At 41.2% G+C, this 26,814-nt stretch overlaps 5 protein-coding genes across 6 annotated transcripts in view; 1 reads left to right on the top strand and 4 right to left on the bottom strand.

The window, feature by feature from the left end:
* The window catches only part of LOC147796208 (uncharacterized), a 52,259-nt gene that overhangs the window by 1,212 nt on the left and 24,233 nt on the right, over nucleotides 1-26,814 (top strand). For both annotated transcript variants that reach the window (XM_087148774.1, XM_087148775.1), the window contains exons 2-12: nucleotides 19,001-19,144; nucleotides 20,089-20,262; nucleotides 20,892-21,032; nucleotides 22,231-22,341; nucleotides 22,790-22,862; nucleotides 23,229-23,330; nucleotides 23,717-23,866; nucleotides 24,455-24,552; nucleotides 25,415-25,549; nucleotides 25,973-26,047; nucleotides 26,667-26,744. In XM_087148774.1, coding sequence (XP_087004900.1) covers nucleotides 19,001-19,144; nucleotides 20,089-20,262; nucleotides 20,892-21,032; nucleotides 22,231-22,341; nucleotides 22,790-22,862; nucleotides 23,229-23,330; nucleotides 23,717-23,866; nucleotides 24,455-24,552; nucleotides 25,415-25,549; nucleotides 25,973-26,047; nucleotides 26,667-26,744 — 1,281 coding nt within the window. The remainder of the gene's footprint in view (nucleotides 1-19,000; nucleotides 19,145-20,088; nucleotides 20,263-20,891; nucleotides 21,033-22,230; nucleotides 22,342-22,789; nucleotides 22,863-23,228; nucleotides 23,331-23,716; nucleotides 23,867-24,454; nucleotides 24,553-25,414; nucleotides 25,550-25,972; nucleotides 26,048-26,666; nucleotides 26,745-26,814) is intronic.
* On the bottom strand, nucleotides 1,746-3,624 carry LOC147796209 (C-type mannose receptor 2-like). The gene has a single exon (XM_087148929.1). It carries the CDS (start codon nucleotides 3,088-3,090, stop codon nucleotides 2,302-2,304), a length of 789 nt encoding a protein of 262 aa, XP_087005055.1. The 5' UTR covers nucleotides 3,091-3,624; the 3' UTR covers nucleotides 1,746-2,301.
* Nucleotides 4,373-8,114, bottom strand: LOC147796210 (type-2 ice-structuring protein-like). The gene has a single exon (XM_087148928.1). The coding sequence runs from the start codon at nucleotides 7,757-7,759 to the stop codon at nucleotides 6,971-6,973; it is 789 nt and encodes a 262-aa protein (XP_087005054.1). The 5' UTR covers nucleotides 7,760-8,114; the 3' UTR covers nucleotides 4,373-6,970.
* On the bottom strand, nucleotides 9,495-12,836 carry LOC147796211 (uncharacterized). The gene has a single exon (XM_087149086.1). The coding sequence runs from the start codon at nucleotides 12,311-12,313 to the stop codon at nucleotides 11,525-11,527; it is 789 nt and encodes a 262-aa protein (XP_087005212.1). The 5' UTR covers nucleotides 12,314-12,836; the 3' UTR covers nucleotides 9,495-11,524.
* Nucleotides 15,010-17,382, bottom strand: LOC147796212 (C-type lectin mannose-binding isoform-like). Its single transcript, XM_087149022.1, has one exon. It carries the CDS (start codon nucleotides 17,099-17,101, stop codon nucleotides 16,313-16,315), a length of 789 nt encoding a protein of 262 aa, XP_087005148.1. The 5' UTR covers nucleotides 17,102-17,382; the 3' UTR covers nucleotides 15,010-16,312.

The following is a 26,814-nucleotide window of genomic DNA, read 5'->3' on the forward strand; positions in this document are numbered from 1 at the left end:
TGAATAAGCCCGTTCAGAAGGATTAAAGTTTATACGAAACAAACATCGTGACTAGAAAGATATTTTTAGAAGGAAGGAACGGGAGGTTGCTCATCACAACTTAAAGGGTATTTTTAGAAGCAAAATGAAGGAGTTTAGGAGGTTGTTTTTTTGTTTTTTTGGAGGATAACCGCTTGACCAAACATTAACCACTTCGGGCCGGGGCACTTTTCAACGTTGAGGATGCTGGGCCGTCATGACTGTCATTTTTTCCGTTTTCAAAATCCTTCAACAATTCATCATTCCAGTTAACAGTCGTTTATAGCCGCACGGAGTAATCTTCAGGCACTACTCTAAGTTGACAGGTGACCTTCATTGACCGCCTGAATATTTCAGCCAGGCCTGCAGCCTTGTAAACAGAGCCCACATTGTGCGGTGTTATACAACTGTCTTTTGTTCACGAACCTGGCTCAGTGCACTGCTGACCTCTTTTCAATAGGGGCCAGATTAACATGCAGCGATGCTGTGTGGCTCATCACTGCGGTGGTGGAGAGCTTTTGTCCCCGGTGGTAATCCGCTTGCTCTAAATACCCCAAACCCTGGTATACGGTTTCAAAGTAACGCTGGATTATCACCACTTTTGAGAGTGAAAAATGCCGGTCATGCCCAGCAGCCTGGTCTTTTGTTCGGAGTACGCTCTTTTGTTACAGGGCCTTGTTTCCTTTGTACGAGTTCGGAGACCCCGGCCACACATATAAACCATACGGCTCCGATTTCGGAGACCCAGGCTGGTAGTGGTTAAGGCTACGAGAATACTTTCAGAAGGAAAGTTAAACCAGAATAATAAACATTGCGGCTGGGAGGATTTTATCTGAAGGAAAACAAATCTGGAGACTGTCATCAAGGTTAGGAAGATATTTTTAGAGGGAAAAAAATGGAAACTAATCATTAAGACTAGGAGGATATTTTTAGAAGGGAAAGGAGTAGACGAGCAGGATTATTATTTCTGTCATATTTAAAGAGGTTAGTGAAGGGGAAATGCCGGCATGTAAGAGTTCTTACCGGTCTTTTGGGGCAATTTTGACAAAAAGTACAAAAGAATTGTATCTCTAAACAAGGGAGACTGATCAGGTGCAGTTCGCTTTGACCATGCCAAGGTTAGGTACTGGGATTATGGGTCCACAGCTGGGACATTTGCGCTTTCCATTCTCCCTTTTGAAAGCGGACAAGTCAGGAAAAGATTGAATACAAAAATAGAAAGAAGATTAATGTGCATTCATGTGTTTGAGGTATTTGACAGGTTTATTTGAAGGGTACTGAAATCACTCTCTTTTGTTAACATCTGACCTGTACCTGTGAAATTTTATTGGATGGGGAGAAACGAAGGTTTCTTAATTTGTTTGAGATTGAGACTCCCAATCATCAAACTTACTGATACAGGCAATTCATAATTCAAAATTTTGCCAGCGAAGACAAACGCATGCCATATTCAAATGTGAATTGTGACAGTTTGGATTAAACCCATGGAGTGAGGCATCCAGCATACATGTACATGTAGGTCATTTATAGTGGTTTCTTTGCCGACAAATCTACATGTATTCCTATTGATTAAAATCTCACTGTACCAGAAAAAAAAATGATGAAAGATGCTTACAAACTCTAAAACATTTTAAAGTTTACTGATAAAGAGGTCTCTTCTTTTTCAAACATTTCAAACGATGTACAGCACATAAGCTTGGAGAGTGAACTTGCAATTCAATGGCAGTTAAAAAAATATGAAAACAAAGTTACTTGATAAAGGTGCATCAGGGTGGAGAAGTCAAGAGTATGGTAATGCTTGCACTGTGTTATAGATACACATAAATGTAAACGGTATAACACTGAGCAACACTATGATTGGTTGTTCACAAAACACGTAGAGACATTAAAATTAGGATTTCAACATAATCCCCGAACAGTAAGATTTTGTGATTTTGGATGAAGATTTTTTGTCTGATAAAGATGAAAAACAATTTAAAATAGCAACGTTTGTGAAGTTGTGAACACCCTACATGTTTGTGCTACATGTATAAGGAAAACAAATATAAAATTTGACAAAAATCTCATTTTGCGATATTTCATTTTGAACCTCTGCTATCCTGTTTCAAATAAGAACAAAATAAATTTTAGTTTTTACCTTTTTTTTCTGCTCTTTGTTCTGTTTTATGTGGCAGAGAAATAATGTTCATAAAATCACATTGTCAAATTCCCTAATAGGAGTCCCACCAAGTTCTGTTTTCACTAGGTTCTTGTCTGTGAAGTACACATTTGATAATGTCTGAATTAGCCAATGCATTCCTCCAGATAGATACAGAAATCACTGATGGTTTGGAACTTGTCCTTGTCCTCTGAGCTTGTGCTGTTGTTCAGCTGGCACAGTTTCTTGCCGTCTCCGTTTTTCTTGATGTTGAAGGAGCGACATCTGAGCTCCTTAAGGCAGGCCGAACCACAGGTGGTGACGCTGTCGATGATAAACTCCCCAATGACGTGGTCAAGGAGGCAGGTTGAGTTGAGCATTGGGATGGGAGTGTTGCTGGAGAAGCAGTATTGACGGGGTTGGGTTGTGCGAGGAGTGCAGACAGCCTGGCGAACACAAAAAGCCTTGTTAGGATTATTACAGTCTCCATCATCCATCCTGTCATCATGTCCTGCAGCCATTGCTGCACAGTCTTGATTCCCTCCAGCATCATCCGGTTGCCCAGGCCGCCATTCCATGAGCGGCTTGCTCCCTTCCTGGCCATCACACTCCCAGTTTCCTTCAACTTCAATGTCATTGCAAGCAATCCAGGCGTAGTAGTGGCTGTCCTTCTGTCGTGCCAAATCTGCCAAAAACTTCATTTCTTGGAGGGAGTTTGGAGCAGCCATCTTGCCCCCCATTTCTCGGCAAGCTGACTTGCTGGTCTCCCAGTCAGCCTTTGTTTCAGTGAGGCGATAGCACGCTTTCCTCCACAGTTGCCACCCTGACGGGCAGGAACACTTCATGGCAGGCAGAGAGGGACAGAAGTTTGACCCCCATGCAGCATTGATTGCTGCAGTGACGGCTACAATGCCAACAACTTTGAGCAAGTACATGGCGAGTCTCTCGGCAGATGATTGGAAAATTTGTTTAGAAGTAGAATGATGTGCTGGCTACACCAGAGTGTTTTGATTGCAATGTGGAGGTCCAGTGGTGACAAATGAAAATAGGAAATGACTGTCACCACATGTAGAACACACACATTCTATGCTGCTTTGAATAATCATCAAAATGACAGACATGTACAAAAGATCCTGTTGCTATGGTCACTCAGTGTTTGGGCTAATTCAGTTTGAGCATTCCAACTTGATGGTACATGGTACTGAATCTCATTAAATGCAGATACCGGTAATAAAGCCAGCTGTTGCTGTGGATTCTCCGTGGGAGCACCTCTTAAAACATACATGTACTAAATGTAGCTCTCCTGAAGGAGACCACCATATGAAAGGTTGTCAGCTTATTGGTGGGCAATATCCTTTATCCTTATTACCCATCAATACGCTGACAACCTTTCATGAGGACAATATTCAATATTGCGAACCAAAGTCTTGATTATCTATTCATATTACATCAGACATTAATCTTGTAACTAATGATTCCTTTCCCATGCGGCTGCATTTGTGCATAACGCTCCTGTAATTCATGTTAATTGTACCTCAATGAAAGGCCTGCAAGGAGACCACGAACGCTGCTATTGTTCAGTTGATGTTTTAACGACCAGAGCCATTTGAGTAATGGAAGGGAAAATTGGCACAGTTGCAATAAGTATCAGGTTTGGTGAAAACCAAGGACAAAAGGGTATCATTGAAAATGGTTGCTCTATTTATGTATTTTGATCTTTACGTGCTCCAGGAACAAGTAAATGACCGATGTTAACTGTTTTAACATTGTTACATTGGTTGAGTGTATAAGAATTTTGACTATGCAAAACTCTTCCGAGTTTGATTTTAAGATCTCCTTTATAATTTTGGCCAAGTCTACCCTCTTGAATCCTGGCAGGACGACACCAACTCTTTTTCGAGTCATTTGATTTTGAAAAACTACTAAAATGTATTTATGTTCACACAAAGGAAAGACAGTAAAGGGTTTGAAGCCGTTGGTTATTTGAACTGCAATGTAGTGACAATTTCTTCAGAAAAGAGAGCTAAGATGATCTGTCTTAGAACCCAAGTTAGAATTTTATGAATGAAAGTGCATCTCTGAGTCAGTTTTGGGAAATGACTCGATATTCTAAAAAAAAAATTAGGAAGTAGAAGTCTATCAACTGGATTCCACATTTGATCAATTCCAAAGGATTCACACAAAAGGTTGAAGCCTGAATAATTATAATCAGACATTAAAATTTTTACGAAGGCATCAGCTTGTTTAACTTTCAGAGATGGTGGGGGGGATATATAAACATTACCATGATTACCCTGGCTTTTGAATAAGAAACTTTATTGCTTTTATGTGAAGTGACTATCAACAGATCGAGGTACACTTACATGTAAATTTTCAATCCAATCCGAGGTGGTACGGTACATATACTGGTATGATAGCTTAATAATGATATTCAATCTCACTATAGTCCACTCTGTGAATACTTTTCATTGTGCATGATCAGCCTAGGAGAAAATTACCTCTTTTTTCATCTGTGGACGTGGATACCAGATTTTCTCCAAATAGTGTCTAATGATCGCAAAATACCACGCCTTGGCCTCACTACCCTCCAAAACAAACAATATAAACCACAAACAAACAAACTGAATGATCAGTGTGATTTGTAAAAATATGCTGTTTGGCATCTGAGAAAATCTGTTTGTGGATTCCACTCAGCCCATTTAGAAGCGCAGTAGAGTTCAGCGAACCCACGTGCATTTTGATATTAATTACCTAATTGCTAAACTGTGCATATTTTAGAATTTGTTGCAGTCGAAAAGTAAAAGCTTGCTGTTCTATAATAACCAATTTTTAGGATCTCTTTTTTAAGAGCCAAACATGCCATATTCAAATTTGAATTACATGGTTTTAGTCAGGTATCCAGCGTGGGTTGATCATTGTAGACATTGGAAACATTTCAAGTAGTTTTCATATTTGGTCAATTCAAAGGATTCACACTCAAAGTTATACATCCAGAATAATGGTAATTGAAAATGTCGTAAATTTAAAGACTTGAGCCTGAAGGGTTTGGATTTTTTACCTCCAGAAATAGGGGAGGGGCTAGGGAGTGGGGTATTTACATGCATTGCCTTGGCTGTTCAACAAGAACTTGCTAGTGTGTGACTTGACTATCAACACATCAGTGTTAGTTTCAATCCAATCCAACCAAGTGCCATATTACGGCTAATTACATGTACGAGTTTCAATTTCACTATAGTCTAGTCCATGAATACTTTCACTGTGCATCATTGGAGCAGTAAACTATCCCTTTCATCATCTGTGGGTGTTTTGCATCTTACTCAATTTTCACTTGTCTCCAAATCTTTTCTGATGAACAAGATAGCACCTCTTTCCCCTCTGACTCTCCAAATTGAATAATAAAATCCCAAAACATGCGACTTGAACAATCCGTGCGATATTTAAAAATGTTGCACAATATGTGAGAAAGTCTGTAGGTTGATTCCACTAGATCTGGTCAGAACGGTGGATGGAGTTTGGCTCAAACCACATGCATTTTGAAATGGATAAACTAATGGTTGAATGTGAAATTATCACAACTTGTTGCAGTCAAAAGGCCAATGACCTGTTCTTCTGGATTGTAATTGTTACAATTATACTAGTGAAGAGCACAGGATGCAGTGTTCATATTTGAATTAGGCCATTTTCATTCAACCTGCATGTCGTTAGCTCCTCAGCTTGGTTCATTGGCAGTACATGCAGTTTATTTGCTGACAAATTTGTCATTCCATTAGGTTGGGGCACAATTTGTGACGATTTCCTTGTTACATGGGTAACTTTTACTGTCTGTCATGAACTATAGAGTAGATGTAGGTCATTTTATACTCTGTAAAAATAACACACCCCTCTGTATTCAGCCTTGCAAGATGTATAACAATGTCAGTTTAGAATCCCCTTGCAGGGAAATAATGATCGTTTTTACGGGATCCATGTAAGACTTGACACTGTCACAAATTGTGCCTCAACCTCATGAAATAACCCAAACATATTCTTGAAATCTCACTGAACTGTAAAATACAAAGATAAAAGATGAAACTCTACATGGAAAACATTTTAGAAAAAGTTGGTTATTAAGAGATTGTTTACTTTTTATACATATAAAACAATAAACATAAAATTAGCTTGAACTGAAATGACAGCTGAAAAATGTCAATTTCAATACACAATACAAGAATACATGTATGTACAACAGCCACAAGAAATGGACCAAAATATAGAAAATCAAGACTGATTTTAAACAAATGGTCAGATATTTTTGAATATCATTGCAAATAGAACATCTTCTATGGTAACTCAAGAAAGAAATGTTACTTGATAAAGGTGAAACACAGTGTGAAAGTCGAGTTTATGATATCAATTGCACTGTGTCTGATAAAACCTGTGACTATGACCTCATTGTTGGTAGACTTTTACAAAACATGCAAGACATTACATGTTTATTTAGTATTTTAACATAATGTGTTAACATTAAGATTTTGTGTCCAATAATGACACTGATAAAATTGAAAAGCAGGTTAAAGTTCCCATTGTTTCAAATTGGACAAATTTCTTGTTCTCTGGTACACACTGTATTTCGTTTGAAACCCCTTTCTGACGTCTTTGAAAGGATGGCCAAATAAATATTAGTTTTTACCTTGTTTTCCTACTCTTGGTTCTGTTTCATGTGGCAGAGAAATAATGTTCACAAAGTCATCTTGTCTCATTCCGTAATAAGAGTCCCACCAAGTTCTGTTTCCACTAGGTTCTTGTTTGCGAAGTACACCTCTGATAATGTCTGAATTAGCCAATGCATTCCTCCAGATAGATACAGAAATCCCCGATGGTTTGGAACTTGTCCTTGTCTTCGGAGCTTGTGCTGTTGTTCAGCTGGCACAGTTTCTTGCCATCTCCGTTTTTCTTGATGTTGAAGGAGCGACATCTGAGGTCCTTAAGGCAGGCCGAACCACAGGTGGTGACGCTATCGATGATAAACTCCCCAATGACGTGGTCAAGGAGGCAGGTTGAGTTGAGCATTGGGATGGGAGTGTTGCTGGAGAAGCAGTATTGACGGGGTTGGGTTGGGCGAGGAGTGCAGACAGCCTGGCGAACACAAAAAGCCTTGTTAGGATTATTACAGTCTCCATCATCCATCCTGTCATCATGTCCTGCAGCCATTGCAGCACAGTCTTGCTCCCCTCCAGCATCATCCGGTTGCCCGGGCCCCCATCCCATGAACGGCTTGCTCCCTTCCTGGCCGTCACACGTCCAGTTTCCTTCAACTTCAATGTCATCGCAAGCAATCCAGGCGTAGTAGTTGCTATCATTCTGTCGTGCCAAATCTGCTAAAAACTTCATTTCTTGGAGGGAGTTTGGAGAAGCCATCTTGCCCCCCATCTCTCGGCAAGCTGACTTGCTGCTCTCCCAGTCAGCCTTTAATTCAGTGAGGTGATAGCACGCTTTCTGCCACATTTGCCACCCTGACGGGCAGGAACAGTTCATGGTGGGCAGAGAGGGACAGAAGTCTGACCCCCATGCAGCATTGATCGCTGCAGTGATGGCTACAATGCCAATAATTTTGACCAAGTACATGTCGACTCTTGGCAGGTGGTAGGTGAATTCTAACAGAATTAGAATGATGCGTCAGCTTCAACGGTGTGTTTCATTTGCAGTGGGGAGGTGAAGTGAAGCCAGCTGAAAACTAGAAGTGGCTTTGAATAAAAAAGATGCAGTGTGTGCTGATTATAGTAACGATTAAAATAAAAGATCCTGTTGCTATGGTCACTTAATGTCTGTGCTCCATTCGTAGTTCGTGATAAATGGTAGAAAGTCTCAAATTACAGAGAAAAAATTGCCATTGGCGTGGATTCTCTGTGGTGGCTCCTCGTAAAAGATGCAAAGGATTAATGGTAGACAGTTGAACAGTAGCAGCCCTTGTGAAACTGGCATAGTGGATATTGCCCTTCAATTCAAACTGACTAGCTTTGATGATGAGATTTTTCATCGGAAATTACAGGGATTATGTTTGAATGCATTAGAAATTAATCTTCCAACTAATGACTCCTTTCCTTAGCTGTATTTGCTCATTAAGTTCCTGTAATGAATAACATTTCAATAACGGAAAAGGCCCGCGGACGAAACCATGATGGCTTCAATTGTTCAGTTGCTGTTTAATGAACCGAAGTTGAAGGAGTATATTAGAAGGGAGCAATTAGCACTGGACCAATAAGGTTCTGGTTTTGAGGAAAAGCTAGGATAAAATAAAATGGTTGCTGTGTTGACTCAGTTTGTAATATCAACATTTCAGGAGTTGACCTTGAAACAGTAAATATGCAACTGAATTGTTTTAATTTCATATAATGTGAACCTGCCAAAGAATGCATTAGGTTCCTTTTATATATAGCCTCTGTACCGGTACTTTCAAAGTAAGTCTTGTTTGGTGACGTAACATCTTTGCACAAGAATTATACACCCCCGAAAAAGAAATTGAAAGATCGAGCAAAATGGCAGTGGTAGAGATGATCTACGTAAAGAAAAATTGGTTCGATCAGCAGGGATTGGATTCCCCGTTAGCAGGTGCCTCTGCTAGATCCAAGATCTGCTGCTTAGCTTGCCCAAGCTGGTTAATTACATGCGCATGTGCAAGATTAACTTTTGTGAGTTTGATTTTAAGATCTCCTCTGTAGTTCTGGCCTTGCTTGCCATCTTGACTCTTTCGATGACAACCCACCACCATGCAGACCCTGCCTAATTCTTTTTCAAGGCATTTCAAAATCTGAACCAATGGCTTGAGTTTGGGCGGGTTGTTCTCGTACGTGTACAAATAGCTTGATTTCTTGGTCATGATTCGGCCGCTTGAAAGTTGGGAATGTTCAACCCTTATCTCTGGAAATTAGTGGCAAACAGCATGCAACATGCCGGCATCCATGTATGTTCTTCAGGGTTTAAAGTTTTTGAACTGAGTTGAATTCATTTCTGTTTAAAAAAGAACATTTATTTCTGTTTAAAAAAGAACATTTATTTCTGGGTAGTGGGAAATAATGAGTGTCAATTTTGCAAAACTTCGCATTGTTGTCGGCTTTGTAAGTCATCTCACTATTTTTTGCGGTTGTTTAAAAATGAAAACTTTGCACGTTTTTCTGTGTGTTCGCCTAAAACCCTGACAAGGAGGTGGTGTGTGATTCTGTTCCCGGCACAGTGGTCTTAGGTCGTGTTCTCGCTGTTTGAGTGCGAGAACAAGAACTCCGTGTCAAGAACAGACTGCCCAAACTCGACCTTTAATGATGCTCAGACAGAGAAAAGACAAAGACGAGTTTGAAACTGGATGTTAACTACAACACCAAGATTTAATTCAAAAATAGATACTGACTGTTTCCTATTAGGAAGCACAGTCTTAGAACCCAAGTTGGAATGTTATGAATGAAACTGCAACTTAGCATGTGGAAATGACTTGACAGTCTCCAACATAGGAAACATTTCAACCGAATTTCATATTTGGTCAATTCAAAGGATTTACACCCAAGGTTGCAGCCAGAATAATGGTAATTGAAAATGTCGTAAATTTAAAGACTTGAGCCTGAAGAGTTTGGATTTTTTACCTCCAGAAATAGGGGAGGGGCTAGGGAGTAGGGTATTTACATGCATTGCCTTGGCTGTTCAACAAGAACTTGCTAGTGTGTGACTTGACTATCAACACATCAGTGTTAGTTTCAATCCAATCCAACGAAATGCCATATTACGGCTAATTACATGTACAAGTTTCAATTTCACTATAGTCTAGTCCATGAATACTTTCACTGTGCATCATTGGAGCAGTAAACTATCCCTTTCATCATCTGTGGGTGTTTTGCATCTTACTCAATCTCCACTTGTCTCAAAATCTTTTCTGATGAACAAGATAACACCTCTTTCCCCTCGGACTCTCCAAATTGAATAATAAAATCCTAAAACATGCGACTTGAACAATCCGTGCGATATTTAAAAATGCTGCACAATATGTGAGAAAGTCTGTAGGTTGATTCCACTAGATCTGGTCAGAACGGTAGATGGAGTTTGGCTCAAACCACAAGCATTTTGAAATGGATAAACTAATGGTTGAATGTGAAATTATCACAACTTGTTGCAGTCCAAAGGCCAATGACCTGTTCTTCTGGATTGTAATTGTTAAAATTATACTAGTGAAGAGCACAGGATGCAGTGTTCATATTTGAATTAGGCCATTTTCATTCAACCTGCATGTAGATAGCTCCCCAGCTTGGTTCATTGGCAGTACATGCAGTTTATTTGCTGACAAATTTGTCATTCCATTAGGTTGGGGCACAGTTTTTGACGATGTCCTTATTACATGGGTAACTTTTACTGTCTGTCATGAACTATAGAGTACATGAAGGTCATTTTTTTCTGTAAAAATAACACACCCCTCTGTATTCAGCCTTGCAAGTTGTATAACAATGTCAGTTTAGAATCCCCACGCAGGGAAATAATGATCGTTTTTACGGGATCCATGTAAGACTTGACACTGTCACAAATTGTGCCTCAACCTCATGGAATGACCCAAACATATTCTTGAAATCTCACTGAACTGTAAAATACAAAGATAAAAGATGAAACTCTACATGGAAAACATTTTAGAAAAAGTTGGTTATTAAAAGATTGTTTACTTTTTATACATTTAAAACAATAAACATAAAATTAGCTTGAAATGAAATGACAGCTGAAAATGTCAAATTTCATTACACAATACAAGAATACATGTATGTACAACAGCCACAAGAAATGGACCAAAATATAGAAAATCAAGACTGATTTTAAACAAATGGTCAGATATTTTTGAATATCATGCAAATAGAACGTCTTCTGTGATAACTCAAGAAAGAAATGTTGCTTAATAAAGGTGAAACACGATGTGAAAGTCGAGTTTATGATATCCATTGCACTGTGTATGATAAAGCCTTTGACTATGACCTCATTGTTGGTAGACTTTCACAAAACATGCAAAGACATTACATGTATATTTAGTATTTCAACATAATGTGTTAACATTAAGATTTTGTGTCCAATAATGACACTGATCAAATTGAAAAGCAGGTTAAAGTTCCCATTGTTTACAATTGGACAAATTTCTTGTTCTATGGTACACACTGTATTTCGTTTGAAACCCCCTTCTGACGTGTTTGAAAGGATGGCCAAATAAATATTAGTTTTTACCTTGTTTGTTTTCCTGCTCTTGGTTTTGTTTCATGTGGCAGAGAAATAATGTTCACAAAGTCATCTTGTCTCATTCCGTAATAAGAGTCCCACCAAGTTCTGTTTCCACTAGGTTCTTGTTTGCGAAGTACACCTCTGATAATGTCTGAATTAGCCAATGCATTCCTCCAGATAGATACAGAAATCCCCAATGGTTTTGAACTTGTCCTTGTCTTCGGAGCTTGTGCTGTTGTTCAGCTGGCACAGTTTCTTGCCATCTCCGTTTTTCTTGATGTTGAAGGAGCTGCATCTGAGCTCCTTCAGGCAGGCCGAACCACAGTTGGTGACGCTGTCGATGATAAACTCCCCAATGACGTGGTCAAGGAGGCAGGTTGAGTTGAGCATTGGGATGGGAGTGTTGCTGGAGAAGCAGTATTGACGGGGTTGGGTTGGGCGAGGAGTGCAGACAGCCTGACAAATACAAATGGCATCATGGGATTCACTACAGCCACCATCATCCATACTGTCGTTATGTCTTGCAGCTATTGCAGCACAGTCTTGATTCCCTCCATCATCATCCGGTTGCCCAGGCTGCCATCCCATGAACGGCTTGCTTCCTTCCCAGCCGTCACACGTCCAGTTTCCTTCAACTTCAATGTCATTGCAAGCAATCCAGGTGTAGTAGTCGCTATCCTTCTGCCGTGCCAAATCTGCCATGAACTTCACTTCTTCAAGTGAATGGGGGGCAGCCATCATGCCTCCTAGGTTTTGACAAGCTGACTTGCTGCTCTCCCAGTTAGCCTTTGATTCAGTGAGGCGATAACACGCTTTCTGCCACAGTTGCCACCCTGACAGGCAGGAACATTTCATGGTGGGCAGAGAGGGACAGAAGTCTGACCCCCATGCAGTGTTGATGGCTGCAGTGATGGCTACAGTCCCAACAACTTTGAGCAAGTACATGGCGAGTCTCTAGGCAGATCTTGAGCTGTGTGTTCCAGTCGGAGAATGGAGGCTCTATGACGCTGAATAAAAGTTGAAGTACAATCAAAACAATTGACGTGAGGTCTTGTTGCTGTGGTTACGTGTCCACTTCCAAGTCGTTGAGGGAAAATGATACGGTAATGAGGGTGTTTTTCATCAGATTTGTGCCCCGTTTTGGTTGTGACTGTCTTATGGTAGATGCTGAGGTAGTTGCGTCTGTGTTGACCTCAATAATATGCAGTGCATAAATGGTTCAGTGCTATAAACATGAGAGTAAACCTGAATTACTGAAAGATTGCCGATGAAATTGTGAGATCAGCCACTGCTCAGTCACCGACTGTAGACGACAAAGCCATTGCAGATATTACCTTTGCCTGTCAAATTTCATTGACGTCTTTGTAATACATGAAACTAGCAGTGACTCAAAAAGTCATGCAGTTTTTCGATCACACGAATTCTTCCATGAGTTTGACAATGGAAACATTCCCCCCGCAGTGAAACCGTGAAGGGACGACTCTCACTTCTTGTGTATATTTTTCTTCAGAAACGAGATCTATGAGTCACCGTCCCCTGCATTTTTTAATCCGAATAGGAGGTCCTGATAACGCAAAATAAAATATGGACTTCACCAATGAAAACAATGTGTCTTTTGCTGACAGGAATAATGATCTAAAATGCAAACAAAATGGCGATGATAAATGGTAGGAGTCCTGACAATCCAATGAAAACAATACGCATTTGTTGCTGACAGAAAGAATGATCTAAAATGCAAACAAAACTTGCTGAGAAAGGTTTTTAAAATTAATTTTTGTGTAAACATTTTATCGAGCTGATGATAATGGAAGGAGTCCTGACAATTCTTCCCTTGTGAAATGAGAAGTATCGGTACCGGCTTCTTTACGTTAAACTGACTGCTCTGGAAGCGACAATGTTCAATAGAAATGATGGGATCGTTAGGATGGTTCTGGTTGTAATAATTTGAAGGTAATATTTCACCGCCTTGAAAATGGCACAGCGGTAAAACGGGGGAAAATGGCAAAGAAGTGATATTGGAGTGCATAGAAAATGCTCTCCAGGGATTAATAAACCTAATGGTATCTTTGAGAGGACAGTTGCCATGGTTGCTAGAAGTTTGAAATACCAGTCACAGAAATGGGGGGGGGGAGGGAAGAATTAATCAGGATACCAAGAATGCCCAGCTTCTTAAGGATGGGGATTGACATTTAATTTGAAAAAAAACGGTCAGAAAACTTCCCCATACTGTTGAAACCTGTCAACGTGTCACCCTTACCGTGGTGTCATTGAAAACTTTAAACACAACAAATTGTATACAATATAAGTAGTTGACACAAAGTCCTGGTGATGAATTCACGATATTCCTTTGATATGACTGAGCAGTAAAATGTTCTGAAAATCAGATTACGTTTTACCGGCGTCATTAACAATAAAAATGAATGCTTGATCTCATCAATCAAAATGTTGAACCTCTAAAGGGGATAATGCTCCGTTGAAACATTTCGTAAAATCTTGGAATGGACTTTGGAATTTTTTTTGTTTTACATGTGTAGATGTTCCACCCTCACAGCTGGGGCAATTAGCCTTCAGTGTTTTGACTTATAAATTCTGTGAGGTACCAGAAGTGCTATGAGGAAGCATGCTAGAGTTACATACCAGTGTCACGGTCTCATTTTACTGTCGTGGGCGGATTTCCGGAAGAACACACTGGGTAAATGAGCACTTTGCCACAACGTGCCCACTCATCCAGTGTACTGTTTTTTCCAGTCGCACACATGCGTGTATGCTTGCCCAGGGTCTGGTTCCACATTTGGCATGGTCTAGGGGTAAATACGAGGGATTGAATATACAGACGAGACTGGAAGGGCTGTTTGATTCACGTATTCTACGCATGGCAGCCGCACCAGGGGATGTATTTTTTTTCCAGTATTTCCTGGAAACGCTGTGCTCACTAAATTAAATGTACCTTGACAGAATGACTACAATAAAGAGCAGGCTCTTTTACAAATGCCGCCGTCATTGTTGGATTATTGAGCCAGATAGTCATAAGTCTCTCAGCCCTTTGCCCAACTTGGGTCCTTGCCTTAGACCTACATGTAATGCTCCTGTCTGACGATTCTGTTACCCACTTGGCAGATACCGTTTGTTCTGTGATATGGTTCATGTACATGTGCCCTTCAAACCTGACACAACAAAGACGCCATGACCTTAACGAAATGTCTGTGAAGACCACTTTGACGGAGGTGCACAGAAGTCTGCACAAACTCCTACGTGCCGTGATCGTGTGATGTACATGTACATGGAGGTACTCAAAAAATAAATAGATGTAGTTGACAAAGTCTCATTTCGCTATCAAACTATGCTGTACCCTGAAAACTAGAATTTATCCAAATGTTTGTTTATCTTGGTTGAAAATTCAGAATCACTTAGTGCGAATTGGTGTTTTTGTAGTGCGGGGAATGCCTCAATCAACCAAATATCCCCAAATTACGTACAATTTGTGCTTAATCGCGATGGATTGTCTACCGTAAATTTGGCCTCTTCTCTTGCTCTTGGGTTTATTTTTTTACCTGTATACATTTACTCGAAATACTCTGAAGGTGCAGTGACATCCTGACACACAAAGAAAACGACACAAAAGGTAAAATTTCTGTTCTCTATCTACAGTGCTGATTATTTATTGGAAAAAACCAAATCACTGCTTTTATCTCTGTGCATGTATCTCAGGTTGAATACCTCTGAGTAGAAATGGATCATGTGATATAAGCCATTTGAATTATTCTATTAAATAAGTGATGTCCAACAACTTCAGAGATGTCAATGTGGTTGTAGTTTTGGACCGATCAAATGATTAGAAGTCATAAGCGATAGCGATTAGTGATTATATATAAAAATTGAAAGGTTAAAGGATTGCAAACAGAACAAGGGCTGAGATGTTTTTGGAGGAATTTCAAATTACCTTTAAAAATAATACGTGTTGTACATGCACGCAAAGAATATCCTGCCCAGTGTATTTTGACCAAGTTCTTAAATTTGCAGAGATATCTTTACGTCATTTTCTTTCTCTCAAAAGAAATCTGAATGGGAAGGGCCACATGCTTAGAGGGAGGGGTCGTTCACCTTCCCCAAAAGTTGACTTATTCTCCAAGTTACATGTAGTTAACCAATCTATTCCTTTACTCAAATGTAATGGAAATGACTGAATTTTGAGGTGTTGAGGGTAATAGTACCAGAGGGAATGATTGTGACTCAAATCGGTGGAACTTGCTATTTGTTCCCGTCAGTGAAACCAGAAAAACACACAAAAGGGATATCAACACAGCAGGGACATTTCAAATTGGGGGTTAAATCCATTTACGCGTAAAGCGTGATTTGTTCCTTGAAATACACTGAATCATTACTTTTAACTGTTATTCATCAGTGGTCAAAAAGTGATTATTGCGCTTAGCACATATAGATATTTGCACTAAATTTGTGTGTAGCCACATGGAAATGATTAATTTTAACATTTAATTTGTATAAAACAGGAAACTTCCAAATTCCAGAAGAGTAAAGTAAATTTATGGGCCTCAGAGAAAAAATTTTCGTAAAAGCATTTTTTTTTACACATGACACCAGTACAGACACCAATCAAAGCAAGCTAATTTTTGAAATTTCCATTTGCTTCCAAAATTAATATTGGGAGACAGGTGAAATGTCCAGAATTGAATTTAAGGAGTGATATTGCACCGTACCGTATCTGTGAAAACTGAAATGAATGATGTTGAGAATGAGAGGCCAAATATCTACCGTACCTCATTGTCTCATCCCTGTCTGTCTCATCCTTCGGGGATGCATTGAAAGCCTTTGTTGTATATGACATTGCCAAACTTACAAACCATAATGTTTATGGCCACCGGCCAAATCAAAATTATTGTCTTCCAGGTCAAGTTCTGTAAACTGCTTGCCCCAGATTGTCATAAGCTAGCCGATGCAAACTTCTGAGTAGATACAGAAATCACCGATGGTTTGGAACTTGTCCTTGTCTTCGGAACTGGTGCTGTTGTTCAACTGGCACAGTTTCTTGCCGTCTCCGTTTTTCTTGATGTTGAAGGAGCGACATCCAGGCTCCTTGGCGCAGGCCGAGCCACAGGCAGCGATGCTGTCAGTGACAAAGTCTCGGATGACGTGGTCGAGGAGGCAGGTTGAGTTGAGAATACAGCCATGGGTGTCGGTAGAGAAGCAGTAGCGACGGGGTTGGGTTGGGTGAGGAGTGCAGGCAGCCTGACAAATACAAACAGCATCATAGGATTCACTACAGAGAGCATCATCCATCCTGTCATCATGTTCTGCTGCTATTGCAGCACAGTCTTGAATATTATCAGCATCATCCGGTTGCCCAGAATCCCATGCCATGAACGGCTTGCTCCCTTCCTGGCTGTCACACGTCCAGTTTCCTTCAACTTCAGTGTCATTGCAAGCAATCCAGACGATGTAGTTGCCGTGCTTCTGTCGTGCCAAATCTGCCATGAACTTCATTTCTTCAAGTGAATGGGGGGCAGCCATCATGCCTCCTAGGTTTTGACAAGCTGACTTGCTGCTCTCCCAGTTAGCCTTTGATTCAGTGAGGCGATAGCACGCTTTCTGCCACAGTTGCCACCCTGACGGGCAGGAACAGTTCATGGCGGGCAGAGAGGGACAGAAGTCTGACCCCCATGCAGCATTGATCACTGCAGTGATGGCTACAATGCCAACAACTTTGACCAAGTACATGGCGACTCTTGGCAGGTGGTAGGTGAATTCTAACAGAATTAGAACGATGCGTCAGCTACATCAGAGTGTTTCATTTACAGTGTGGAGGTTCAGTTACGCCAGCTGAAAACTAGAAGTGGCTTTGAATGTACAAGGTAAATTTGTGCTGATTATAATAATGATCGAAATAACCAACAAAAGACTCTTTTGCTGTTGTCATTAAATGTATGTGCTACATATTTCAAATTGAACAATCGTCGTTGTTGGTATATATGTAAGTGGTACGAAGTCTCACTACACCCAAATGACAGAAAAACTACCTGTTGCTGTGGATTCTGTGTGTTGGCGCCTTTTCCAAGACACAAAGGAAATGATTAATGGCATAACGTTGAGCAAAAGAAGCCTTTGGGAAACAGGAATGATGGATATTGCTCTTCAATTCACTCTGACCGGCTTTGATGATGAGAATTGTGTTTGGAATGCATTAGAAATTAATCTTCCAACCAATGACTCCTTTCCCAAGCTGTATTTGCTCATTACATTACTGTAATAAATAACATTTCAATAACGGAAAGGCTTGCGGACGAAACCATGATGGCTGGAATTTTTCAGTTGCTGTTTAGTCTAGTGGACCGAAGCTGCAGGAGTAATGGAAGGGAATACTTTGTACAGTTGCAATAAAGTTCTGGTTTTGTGGAACCTAAGGGCAGCCAGTTACAAAGCGATGATGCTAAATCCGTTGTAAAATTTTTTTTCTGTAGTGACTTTATTTGTCATTTGGTACATACATGTATCTAGGTACTGGAAAAGATTTCATATAACTGCCGTGTATAAAGGTGATTCTTCAACTAGAGATAAAGACTGATTCTGGAGATAGATTAGTTTGCTAAGATCTCACTGAAAAATAATTACAAAACCTAAAACATTTGAATGTCATTGATTTTCAAACATTTAAAACAATGTATGAGTGTATGAGCTTGTAAAATTAAACTGTAAACTAATGCAGATTTAAAGGCAATCAGTCCCCATGTGTCAGTACCACCGTGGGCATCATTAGGATTTTTTGGGGCGGGCAAAGTAATATTAACAGAGTGGGATGGGTAACTTTTGAGGTTTTGGCAAGCATATTGGTGACTTTCATCTCTTTTTTCATTCATTGTGCTTTTTTCCCCGTTTTTGCCTTCTTAAGTTTTCAAATTTTTACCAGGGTACATGGCTTTACACAAGATTTGTACAGACCAGCAACAAGAAAATGAAACTCATGTCCTTTCTGAAATGAGAGGCAATACCTTGCTTATTTCTCTCCCTCAGTCCTTCTTTGGGGGGGACCGCTGCAGGGAGTTGATGTACACATGGCTTTACTTGTGTGTGGTATACTGGTTGACCAGGCTTTCAAAGTATTTCCCCTGATCAGCAAGCCAATAAATTGCTACTTAAAACCATGTCGGTTGAGTTGCCGTATTTAGAGCAAAGATTTCTGTATGGACACAACCAGTGCATGTTATCACTGGTATCCCTTCAATTCCCATATGGTCATCAGTACTCTGGGCACCAGTGATTGCTGACCTCTTCAAGGAATTTGTGCCTGTGTGTGAAGGAAATGCGTGGCATTGTGGGTATCTTGCACTCGTATGTAATGTGCGCATCTCAGTTATGATCCCTGCTCCTCCACTGCACAAAAAAGTCATCCAATCAGAGTCCAGAGAATCAGTTGTTGCCAGTGGCCTTTGATCAGCGCTGACTCCGAAGAATGTTTTGCTCGAGAGAAAAACCTGGTTGGAGCCTCTTGATGTACCTTATGGAAACACTCCTTTCTGCCAACAGCAGCATTCATGTACCTGTATATGGCATATCTGCACGATAATAACATTGATTTGTTTTTATTGAGGATTGTGTCATTTTTATCTTAACTCTCCACAGCTTGATTTTGCCGGTGAGCGGTACAAGATCCTCCAGTCTAATGTGGATGGGTACAAGAAGGAGATTGCGTCCCACAGGGACAAGAGCCAGAAATACTCGGCAGAACTCGTCAAGAACCAGCAGAGAATCAACTCACTCACACAGGTTGGTGGGGAGTTGTGTTTGATCCATCCTGACAAAACGAGTCATAAGTCCCCGAGCTACCATTAGTTTTAAGGGAACGGCCTTTGAAAGAATCCGGCACCATGCGGAAACTAATCCACCTTGAGCAGAAGCCCCCCCCCCATCGGCGAAAAGAGCCATTAGGTCCTAATGGACATGACCTTTTAATACTGCATGCATTTCATAGTCGTCTGCGGACCAGCAAAGTGCAGTTCTGACCAAAGGAGCCTCCGTTGCTAGGAAAATGGCACCCTCTTGTGGTTCAGCTTGGGGCTCACATCCACCTGCAACATTTTCACCCAAATAATGACCTTTCTCATCAGACCGCCATATTGAGTGATATATCAAATCAGAGAGCCCTATTTGATCTTTTGAATGGAAACAGAAACAAAATCTATGATGGTCATGTGACTCGCCCATTTGGGATCACGTCACAAACGTGGAAGGTACAGAAAACAAAATGAGAATGGGGGGAGAAGAAATTTGCCCATTGCCCAACAATTTCCCTGGGATTGCCAGATTGTGTGTACATTTTTATGTAGCCCAAGCCTTCGGGAATCATTCAATATAATTTATGGTCACATTGGCAAGTTTCTGAGAAATGGACCTGGCATTGTTGTCAAATGCTCCCTTGTCCTAGACCTGTCAGTCAGCAATGCATGTGTTTAGTGCCATGCATCAATGCACGAGAGCTTGAATCAGAAATGACTGAAACAAGAGCCTACGTTAAATTACATGAAAATTAAAACTTACTAGATGTGAGAAGTAATGAATGTGTCTATGTGCATGCCAAGTTTCAATATGATTGGACATCAGACAGCTGAGATCTCAAGGGGAGGGCAGAACTCCATTCAATTGAGAGAACCGAAACCCCCACCCCCCCAGCTCGTCTGGGTTTCAGATCTTTGATCCGTTTTGTCCCTCAGGACCTGATGGCCGCCAACGAGAAACTGACTAGAGCAGAAGTGGCCTGCAAGAATCTGACAGATGAGAGAGACCTCCTCAAGGGGGTGGAGGCCAGACTACTCCAGGAGAAAGAGAGCATGCAGAGGGAGCACCAGAGCCAGACCTTGCTTCTGACAAACTTGGAAACCATCCAGGTTGGAAATCTAACTTCCCCCTTCCAAAATATAACAGAAGTTTAAAACATGAGAAAGTTCAGAGCAAATATCTGTAATGTCTCTGTGCACGGGGGAGCCCCCCCCCTTTGAAAGTCAGTTTTATAGTGAGTCATTTCAGTCCAGCCCTAGTAACACAGTGGAATAAAAGGAAGAACAGTCGTAGATTGATGCTTTTGTCACAGTTCATTTGAGCATCTTGCGACTTGACTTGAGACTACATGTAGCTAACTTGTGAAGATCTGTGAGAAAGCAGTAAGGGGCTTGTGATGGACGTGGCGACAGAGCTCTCAAATTGAAAAGGATGAATTTAGTCTTCATTGCAGGCACATGACCTTGCTTGGAAGCATTTCATCAGGTTTAAGATGCCATTCATTCACAAGGTTCTAGCCCCCGCTTCCACTATCTGCAGGTGGCAAATGTTTGTATTTGTTCGTTGTAGCTTAAATAGTGTCTTTTTGTGGCATTTGTTCTGCATTTGTTATTGTGCTGACTGACGAATCCAGCTTCGTCAGCAAGGTGTGACTTTTAGCCAATACAAGTTCTTCTCTGATGCTTAATGGAATGTCGCTGACACGTTGCCCTTTTCTCTTCTGTTGTGGGGTTTGCAGAACAACCTGGAGAGGTCGGAGTTCGAGAGCAAAGCCAGGCTGACCAATCAGATGGAGGCAATGGAGCGCGAACTGAACCTGCTAAGACGGCGAATAGAAGGCGAAAACGACCAACACCGCGTGGTGCTCAAGACATGGGAGGTAAATGTCGGCGCTGGTTGCATTGCTACTGGGTTTATCGTCTGGATATGAACATAGACCATTTCTATACAGCTTATCGTACTCCTGAATAAATCCCTGTCATGTGATTGATGAATTGTGGACCATGTGACCTAAATTATTTGGTATAACCAATGGCATGGCTGTGGGTTACACCCTAAATTATACCTACTTTTCTCACCGTACACTTCAGCGATATGCCCACTTGCTGCTCTTCATTCATAGAAAGACATTATACATACAACATGTACGCGGCGAGTGCATTGATGGCTCTCCAAACCTACGCATGGTTTTAGGCTGTGCCTGCAAATTTAAAACACTGGTAGTAAACATTTCCTTATCTATCTGACTTAGAGTATCCACCCCGAGCTATAGTGCACCCCCAATCGGCGAAAAGAAAGACAGGTGGTTACAAGCGGGTTCTTGCACGTGTTCTGCGTGTACACGTAGACCCTACATGCTGGAGTAAATTAGTTACGCGTACTCGAGCGAGCTCTGCGTCAAACGCGCGTTTAAATTGTACTTGCCCGCCTCGTGGCGCACCGTCGCGGTGAGTACCAAAAAAACACGCCCTCTTTTGTTCCACTCGGAGCAGATAGGCTATCAAATAGAGCAAACTGTAAGTCACACAAGGAAGAATGTGAAATGTTCATGTTGCATTTCATTGTGGGCCGGCAAAGTAAGATGGCGACCTGTACACAAAGTTTCCTAACGAGTTATTCAGGTGATGTATCAAACAAGTGAAGTTTCAGATTCATGCATTGGAAATATCTCCACTCTGCTTTGCCTTGTGTACATGTATCAGAACACTTAATCTGTCACCTTGTATAGTAGCGGCTAAGCGTGAAAAATAAAACATGTGCTTAGCAACAACAGATATACTGACCAAACTGCCATACAGCTTCTATTGATTGTGACTGGTTCCCTGCTGTTTCATACTAAGCATGTGAATATGCCAAGCAGTGTTTATGATCTGAGCTTCGTGAAATTTGAAACCAAGTCCAATTTTTCTCGCACAACTTTTCTAGTGTGTATAGAATGGTATATGTATGCCACCCAATCCCATGATGCAACGAGAATGTTGAAAACCGCCAGTTGGCCAAGCACATCTGCTTCTCTCTAGACAAAAGTTAGATGGTGGGAAAATTGACAAACTCTGAATGGCATATATTTGTTTCAGGGTCGGGTACAGAGCCTTCAGCGACAGCTGAACCACGAGCTGGACAACCACCAGAAGACAAGGGAAAGCTTGAACAAGACAAAGACTGACCTCCAGCACATGAAGGAACAGGTATGAGCCCCGAGCAAGACCAAGAGAGGGTGCAATTTTCAGAGCAGCAGAGGCTCCTTTGGTCAGAACTGCACTTGGCTGGTTCACAAACGACTGTGAAGTGTACTGGTTACGGTCACGCTGCTACCGGCAACATAGCCCCACCAACATGGCTCTTTTCAACCAATGAGGGGGTGCTTCTGCTCAAGGCTGATAGGGATCAGTGCTGTAGTTTGAGTCCATCTCACGTCCTCTTGCAGGTCCCTTCCCAAGAGCTTACTCGTGAATATATACGACTTCTGTCAATATTCTGTTCTTATTTACTTGTCGACAGTGTTTATGTGTGCAAACTCCCTTGACGGCAGCTCAGATCAAACATTTGTCTGTTGACGTCAGAAGCAGAGCTGAGTCATGTATATGTATGAGTCGTGAATATTTTGTTGGATTTACTTGTCCACCATGTCTGCAGTGTTCATCCGTAGAAGCCCAGCTGGTAGCAGCTCAGATCAAGTACGAGAGTGCTCTAAAGGATAAAAATGAAGGTGAGCTTATTTTTCTCAAATTTGGAACACATCTAGAACTACATGTATACATTTCTTGTTCAAAAGTCTTCATCACACATACATGGGGCTCATTAGAAAAGTATGCGATAAGGAAAAGAGTTCTTTCTTTGAACTGATTGCAGCCAAAATTTGTCGAGGTTATTGTTGACATAACGTGATTTTACTCTCAAGAATGTTTTACAACCTTATCGAGTGGTGAGAAATGTTTTTCCCACTGTTACGGTAGTTTTTATTTCATACCAAAAAGTAGAAACAAAACTTGTGTTTTGCTCCTTGGGAAATGAATATTGATGATGTAGCCTTTGATTGTGCCGTGATCAGACCATCTCTGTTGTAATTGCACAGCCCTAGCCTCCAGGTCCCAGCAGACTGTGGTCGTGTCCAGCAACGAAGAGGAGGTCCGAGAGTTGAAGACCAAGCTCAGGATGGCCGAAGACCAAGTCAAAGGTCAGTGTCCACATAATGACAATAGTTTTTCCCAAATCAGGCTTTCCCACTGTCATTGGCTTTGTGATAAGCTTCACTGTAAATTCTGAGTGGTTACAGTTGGAACTGATTCTTAATTAGTCCAAACTGTGGCCTCATGTTAAACGGTTTGATGTATATACTGGTATGTAACAAGGAAATGGTGCTAAATTGCAACTCAGAGTGCTGGGGGCAGGTTGACCAAAATCAGGAACGGGAAGCCGAAGACAGACGGGTGATCAAGATTCAGAAAATCCGGACCAGACCTCAGAGATGTGTGTGGGAACCAGACGGTGTTAATGTCCTCAGGCAAGATCCTTGATCACAGGCACAATCGCTGATGTCTTTTTGTGTCGATTTATAATCAGTTCTGAAGGACCAAGCGGAGAAGTCCAAGAAGCATCTGGAGCAGTACAAGTCCATCAGCGCAGCCATCGAGACTAGCCTGAAAGAGCAGAGCCTGGCTGCCCAGACTTATAAGGAGAACATGGAGAAACGCTTGGAGGAGACCACACAAGGTATGGATGTTTAGCTACCAAGTATGATTTGGTTGCTAGGCTAATCAGTCGATGCGTTGGGTTTCAGTTACATTTTGCTCTTGATCCAAACCGACTTTTGAAAATGAGGTCTTTCTTTCAACAGCTGCAAAAGAGCAGACCACGACTTCTAATTTGAACAAAATTGTGCGTGGCATTAAAGTTAGGAAAAATTCAAGATGAGTACAAATGCCGGCCCAATAAGTTGGAAGGTGCAATGCAGTGACTAGTTTTGTGAATAAAGTTCTGTCTTGAATATCTTCGAGACGGATCGTGATGCAAAATATGCAAAAATTAGTCTGTTCATCCTCATCAAACTTCACAAGAAGCAATGCATTTTCTTGTTATGAGACTTCCTTTTTTTCGGCATGACCAAGGTCAAGGCTCCCCAAAATAAAATTGCCAAAGAGTATCATGGGTGGAACCAAACTGAAACGGAACCTTAAAGCAAAAAACAAAGTTACAAGCAAACATATTTAGAACTATAGACACTGCGATTATGTACATGTATGTTTGACGTTGAGTTTGAGTTCCTTTCTGTTTCAGTGAGTTTTTCTTTTATCCTTGCAGCTCGCGAGCAGCTTGAAAAGCAAGTCATCGAGCTGGTGAAGGAACGAGACGAGATGCGCAGCGAGAAGGAAGAACTCAGCGAAGCCGTGGCATCACAGGTGAAAAATGAAGGGGACCGTTTCACCGCTTTTGCTGCCAGCCGCAAAAATAACCAAAGCCTTGATTATGAATGTATATGTCTGATAAAATCACCCACTCTACCAAAGCGAGGAATACACATCTAATGCTGTTTGGTTATTCCTTTTTTCACATCTAGACAAGGATAACAATCATGAAACGCGTGGTAGTGTGATTCGGACATTTTGGCAAAGTGCACGGAACCCTATACCGCGGCATATTCCTGCCTGCCGTTGTTACACCATTCAGTTCACTGATTCTTTTAGTTGAAATTGTGAACAGCAATTTCATTAAAACAAACGCATATTGTCCGGGGATGTCGTCCTAGGTGTTTGTTCTCAAAGTTGCTTTTCACTTTTCAAGTAACCGTGCGACGAGTGTATGATAGAGCCACACGTATTAAACTCGGCTTTGGCAATGTCCATTGTCCACATCAGATTTGGTTGTGATGGAAATTTCGATATTTGGGTAATTCTAGAAATTAGGGGTCCATTTTTTTCGTGTCCCTGTTACATCTGACATATGATTTTGTAAGTTCAGAACACATTTTCTAATTTCCAAGAGTGGTGAATTAATGCAAATTACCTGCCAAACAGATAGTAACAGTTTGAAATCAATTTCGCTGATATTTCCTTGTCAAATAACAAGGTCAGATGTAACAAGGACACAAAAAAGTCACACTTTTGGACCCCTAATTTCTGGAATTACCTATATTTACGTTTTGATATAGTTGCCAGTGAAAAACATAGATTAGAGACCAATATTGTCATTTCTTTGAGTTGAACGTAAGACCTTTTTGCCATTTTTATCTCTAATATATTTCTTTTCCCCATCAATTGACAGACAAGCGAACTGCGTCGCAACCTCCTTCATGTCCAAGAGGAGCTGACCTTGGCCGTCCAACGGAAGACCGATGCAGAGACAAACGAGGCCACGGCCCGACAAGATTGCCAGGAGCAGGCCAAACTGGCCAAGGAGGTTGGATAGTTTGTTTCTGGGGCTCTGGATTACCAAAAAAATCTTCCCAATCTTTGTCATGCCAAAAAAAATGCTAAATTAAATTATTGGAGAAGTACCCAACTCCAGTAGTTTGGTAACCTTCAAACTCTTCCAAAATGTCAATATTCAGTCTCAGTCCTCCAAATACTGGCTGAAAAGGCTTGTTTTGCAGGTAGATTGAAGCCCTCTTGGGGCTGGTATCAAATACCTTTAAGGAATACAAAAACGGATTTGTACAGGGCTCTTAGTGCAATGTAGTTAGTCGAACAAAGGCACTCGGTGTCTTAACGAGCCACTCCAAATTTTGCGTGTAGCGGATCTCCTTGGTCTACTCGTGACTTACATTCTGCACTCCTCTGACCTGTCTGGAAAAATACTGATAATTTTTGTCTTACTTTCCAGGCTCAGGATAAGTATGAGCGAGAGTTTCTGCTTCACGCCGGCGATGTACAGCAGCTGGTCACCGTGAAAGACCAGGTGAATACTTCAAGCCTCCTTTGGTTTGGAATCGCTCCGACATGCTCTTGTCACTTCATATATGAACTCACCTTATAAGCTTGTCTACCACTACAGTCAAGGATTTTTTTCAGTGAGACCGAGGAGTGTTCACCAGACACCCTCACTGTTAAATGAACCATAGATTTTTATCTTGAGTACGTAATCAGAAATACATGATTATGAGAAATTTACATGCGGTATATTTTTTAACACTTGTACTTTACAGGCTTCTAGGGGTTACCTTGACTTTGGCTGCAAATTTCTAATTTTTAAAATGAAAAAAAGTTATCAGTGAATTTTGAATGCAGACTTGTAACTGCAGATTTGTACAACATATTTTGATAACCAATTTTGGCTGCGGCGACCAGCCGTTTTGCACAGCTGACTTTGAAAAGTCTAGTCAGATTCTCTGTGTGTGCATAAAACTGCTACTTGGAACCACTGAAGTATGAGGCCCAGTGTATGTACCCTGTTACCCACTTTACCGCAAACAGAAATTACCATTACGTGCTTAACGGCACGCAATCTGTGAAACACACAGAAAATGCTGCCAGGGTTTGGAAGAGTAATGAACTTTTTGGTTGACTCTTCACCGCAGTTGGAGAGCCAGAATGCCAAATTGGCTGAAGTAGAGGAGAGGGCCACGAAAGCCGAAGACACTCTGAGCTCATCAAAGGTAGAAAGGTCCTCCTTCCTCCGTCCTCCGTTCTTGGAGCACGCTCTTTTAGTTTCATGGGGAGTCAGGT

The sequence above is a fragment of the Acanthaster planci genome, linkage group LG18 (genome assembly GCF_054643075.1).
Source record: "Acanthaster planci isolate LZ-2023a linkage group LG18, COTS_SCS, whole genome shotgun sequence".
NCBI classification, from domain to species: domain Eukaryota; kingdom Metazoa; phylum Echinodermata; class Asteroidea; order Valvatida; family Acanthasteridae; genus Acanthaster; species Acanthaster planci.

Excerpts from the sequence above, each read along its gene's own strand:
- LOC147796209 (XM_087148929.1), bottom strand. The coding sequence starts at position 3,090 with ATGTACTTGCTCAAAGTTGTTGGCATTGTAGCCGTCACTGCAGCAATC.
- LOC147796210 (XM_087148928.1), bottom strand. The coding sequence starts at position 7,759 with ATGTACTTGGTCAAAATTATTGGCATTGTAGCCATCACTGCAGCGATC.
- LOC147796211 (XM_087149086.1), bottom strand. The coding sequence starts at position 12,313 with ATGTACTTGCTCAAAGTTGTTGGGACTGTAGCCATCACTGCAGCCATC.
- LOC147796212 (XM_087149022.1), bottom strand. The coding sequence starts at position 17,101 with ATGTACTTGGTCAAAGTTGTTGGCATTGTAGCCATCACTGCAGTGATC.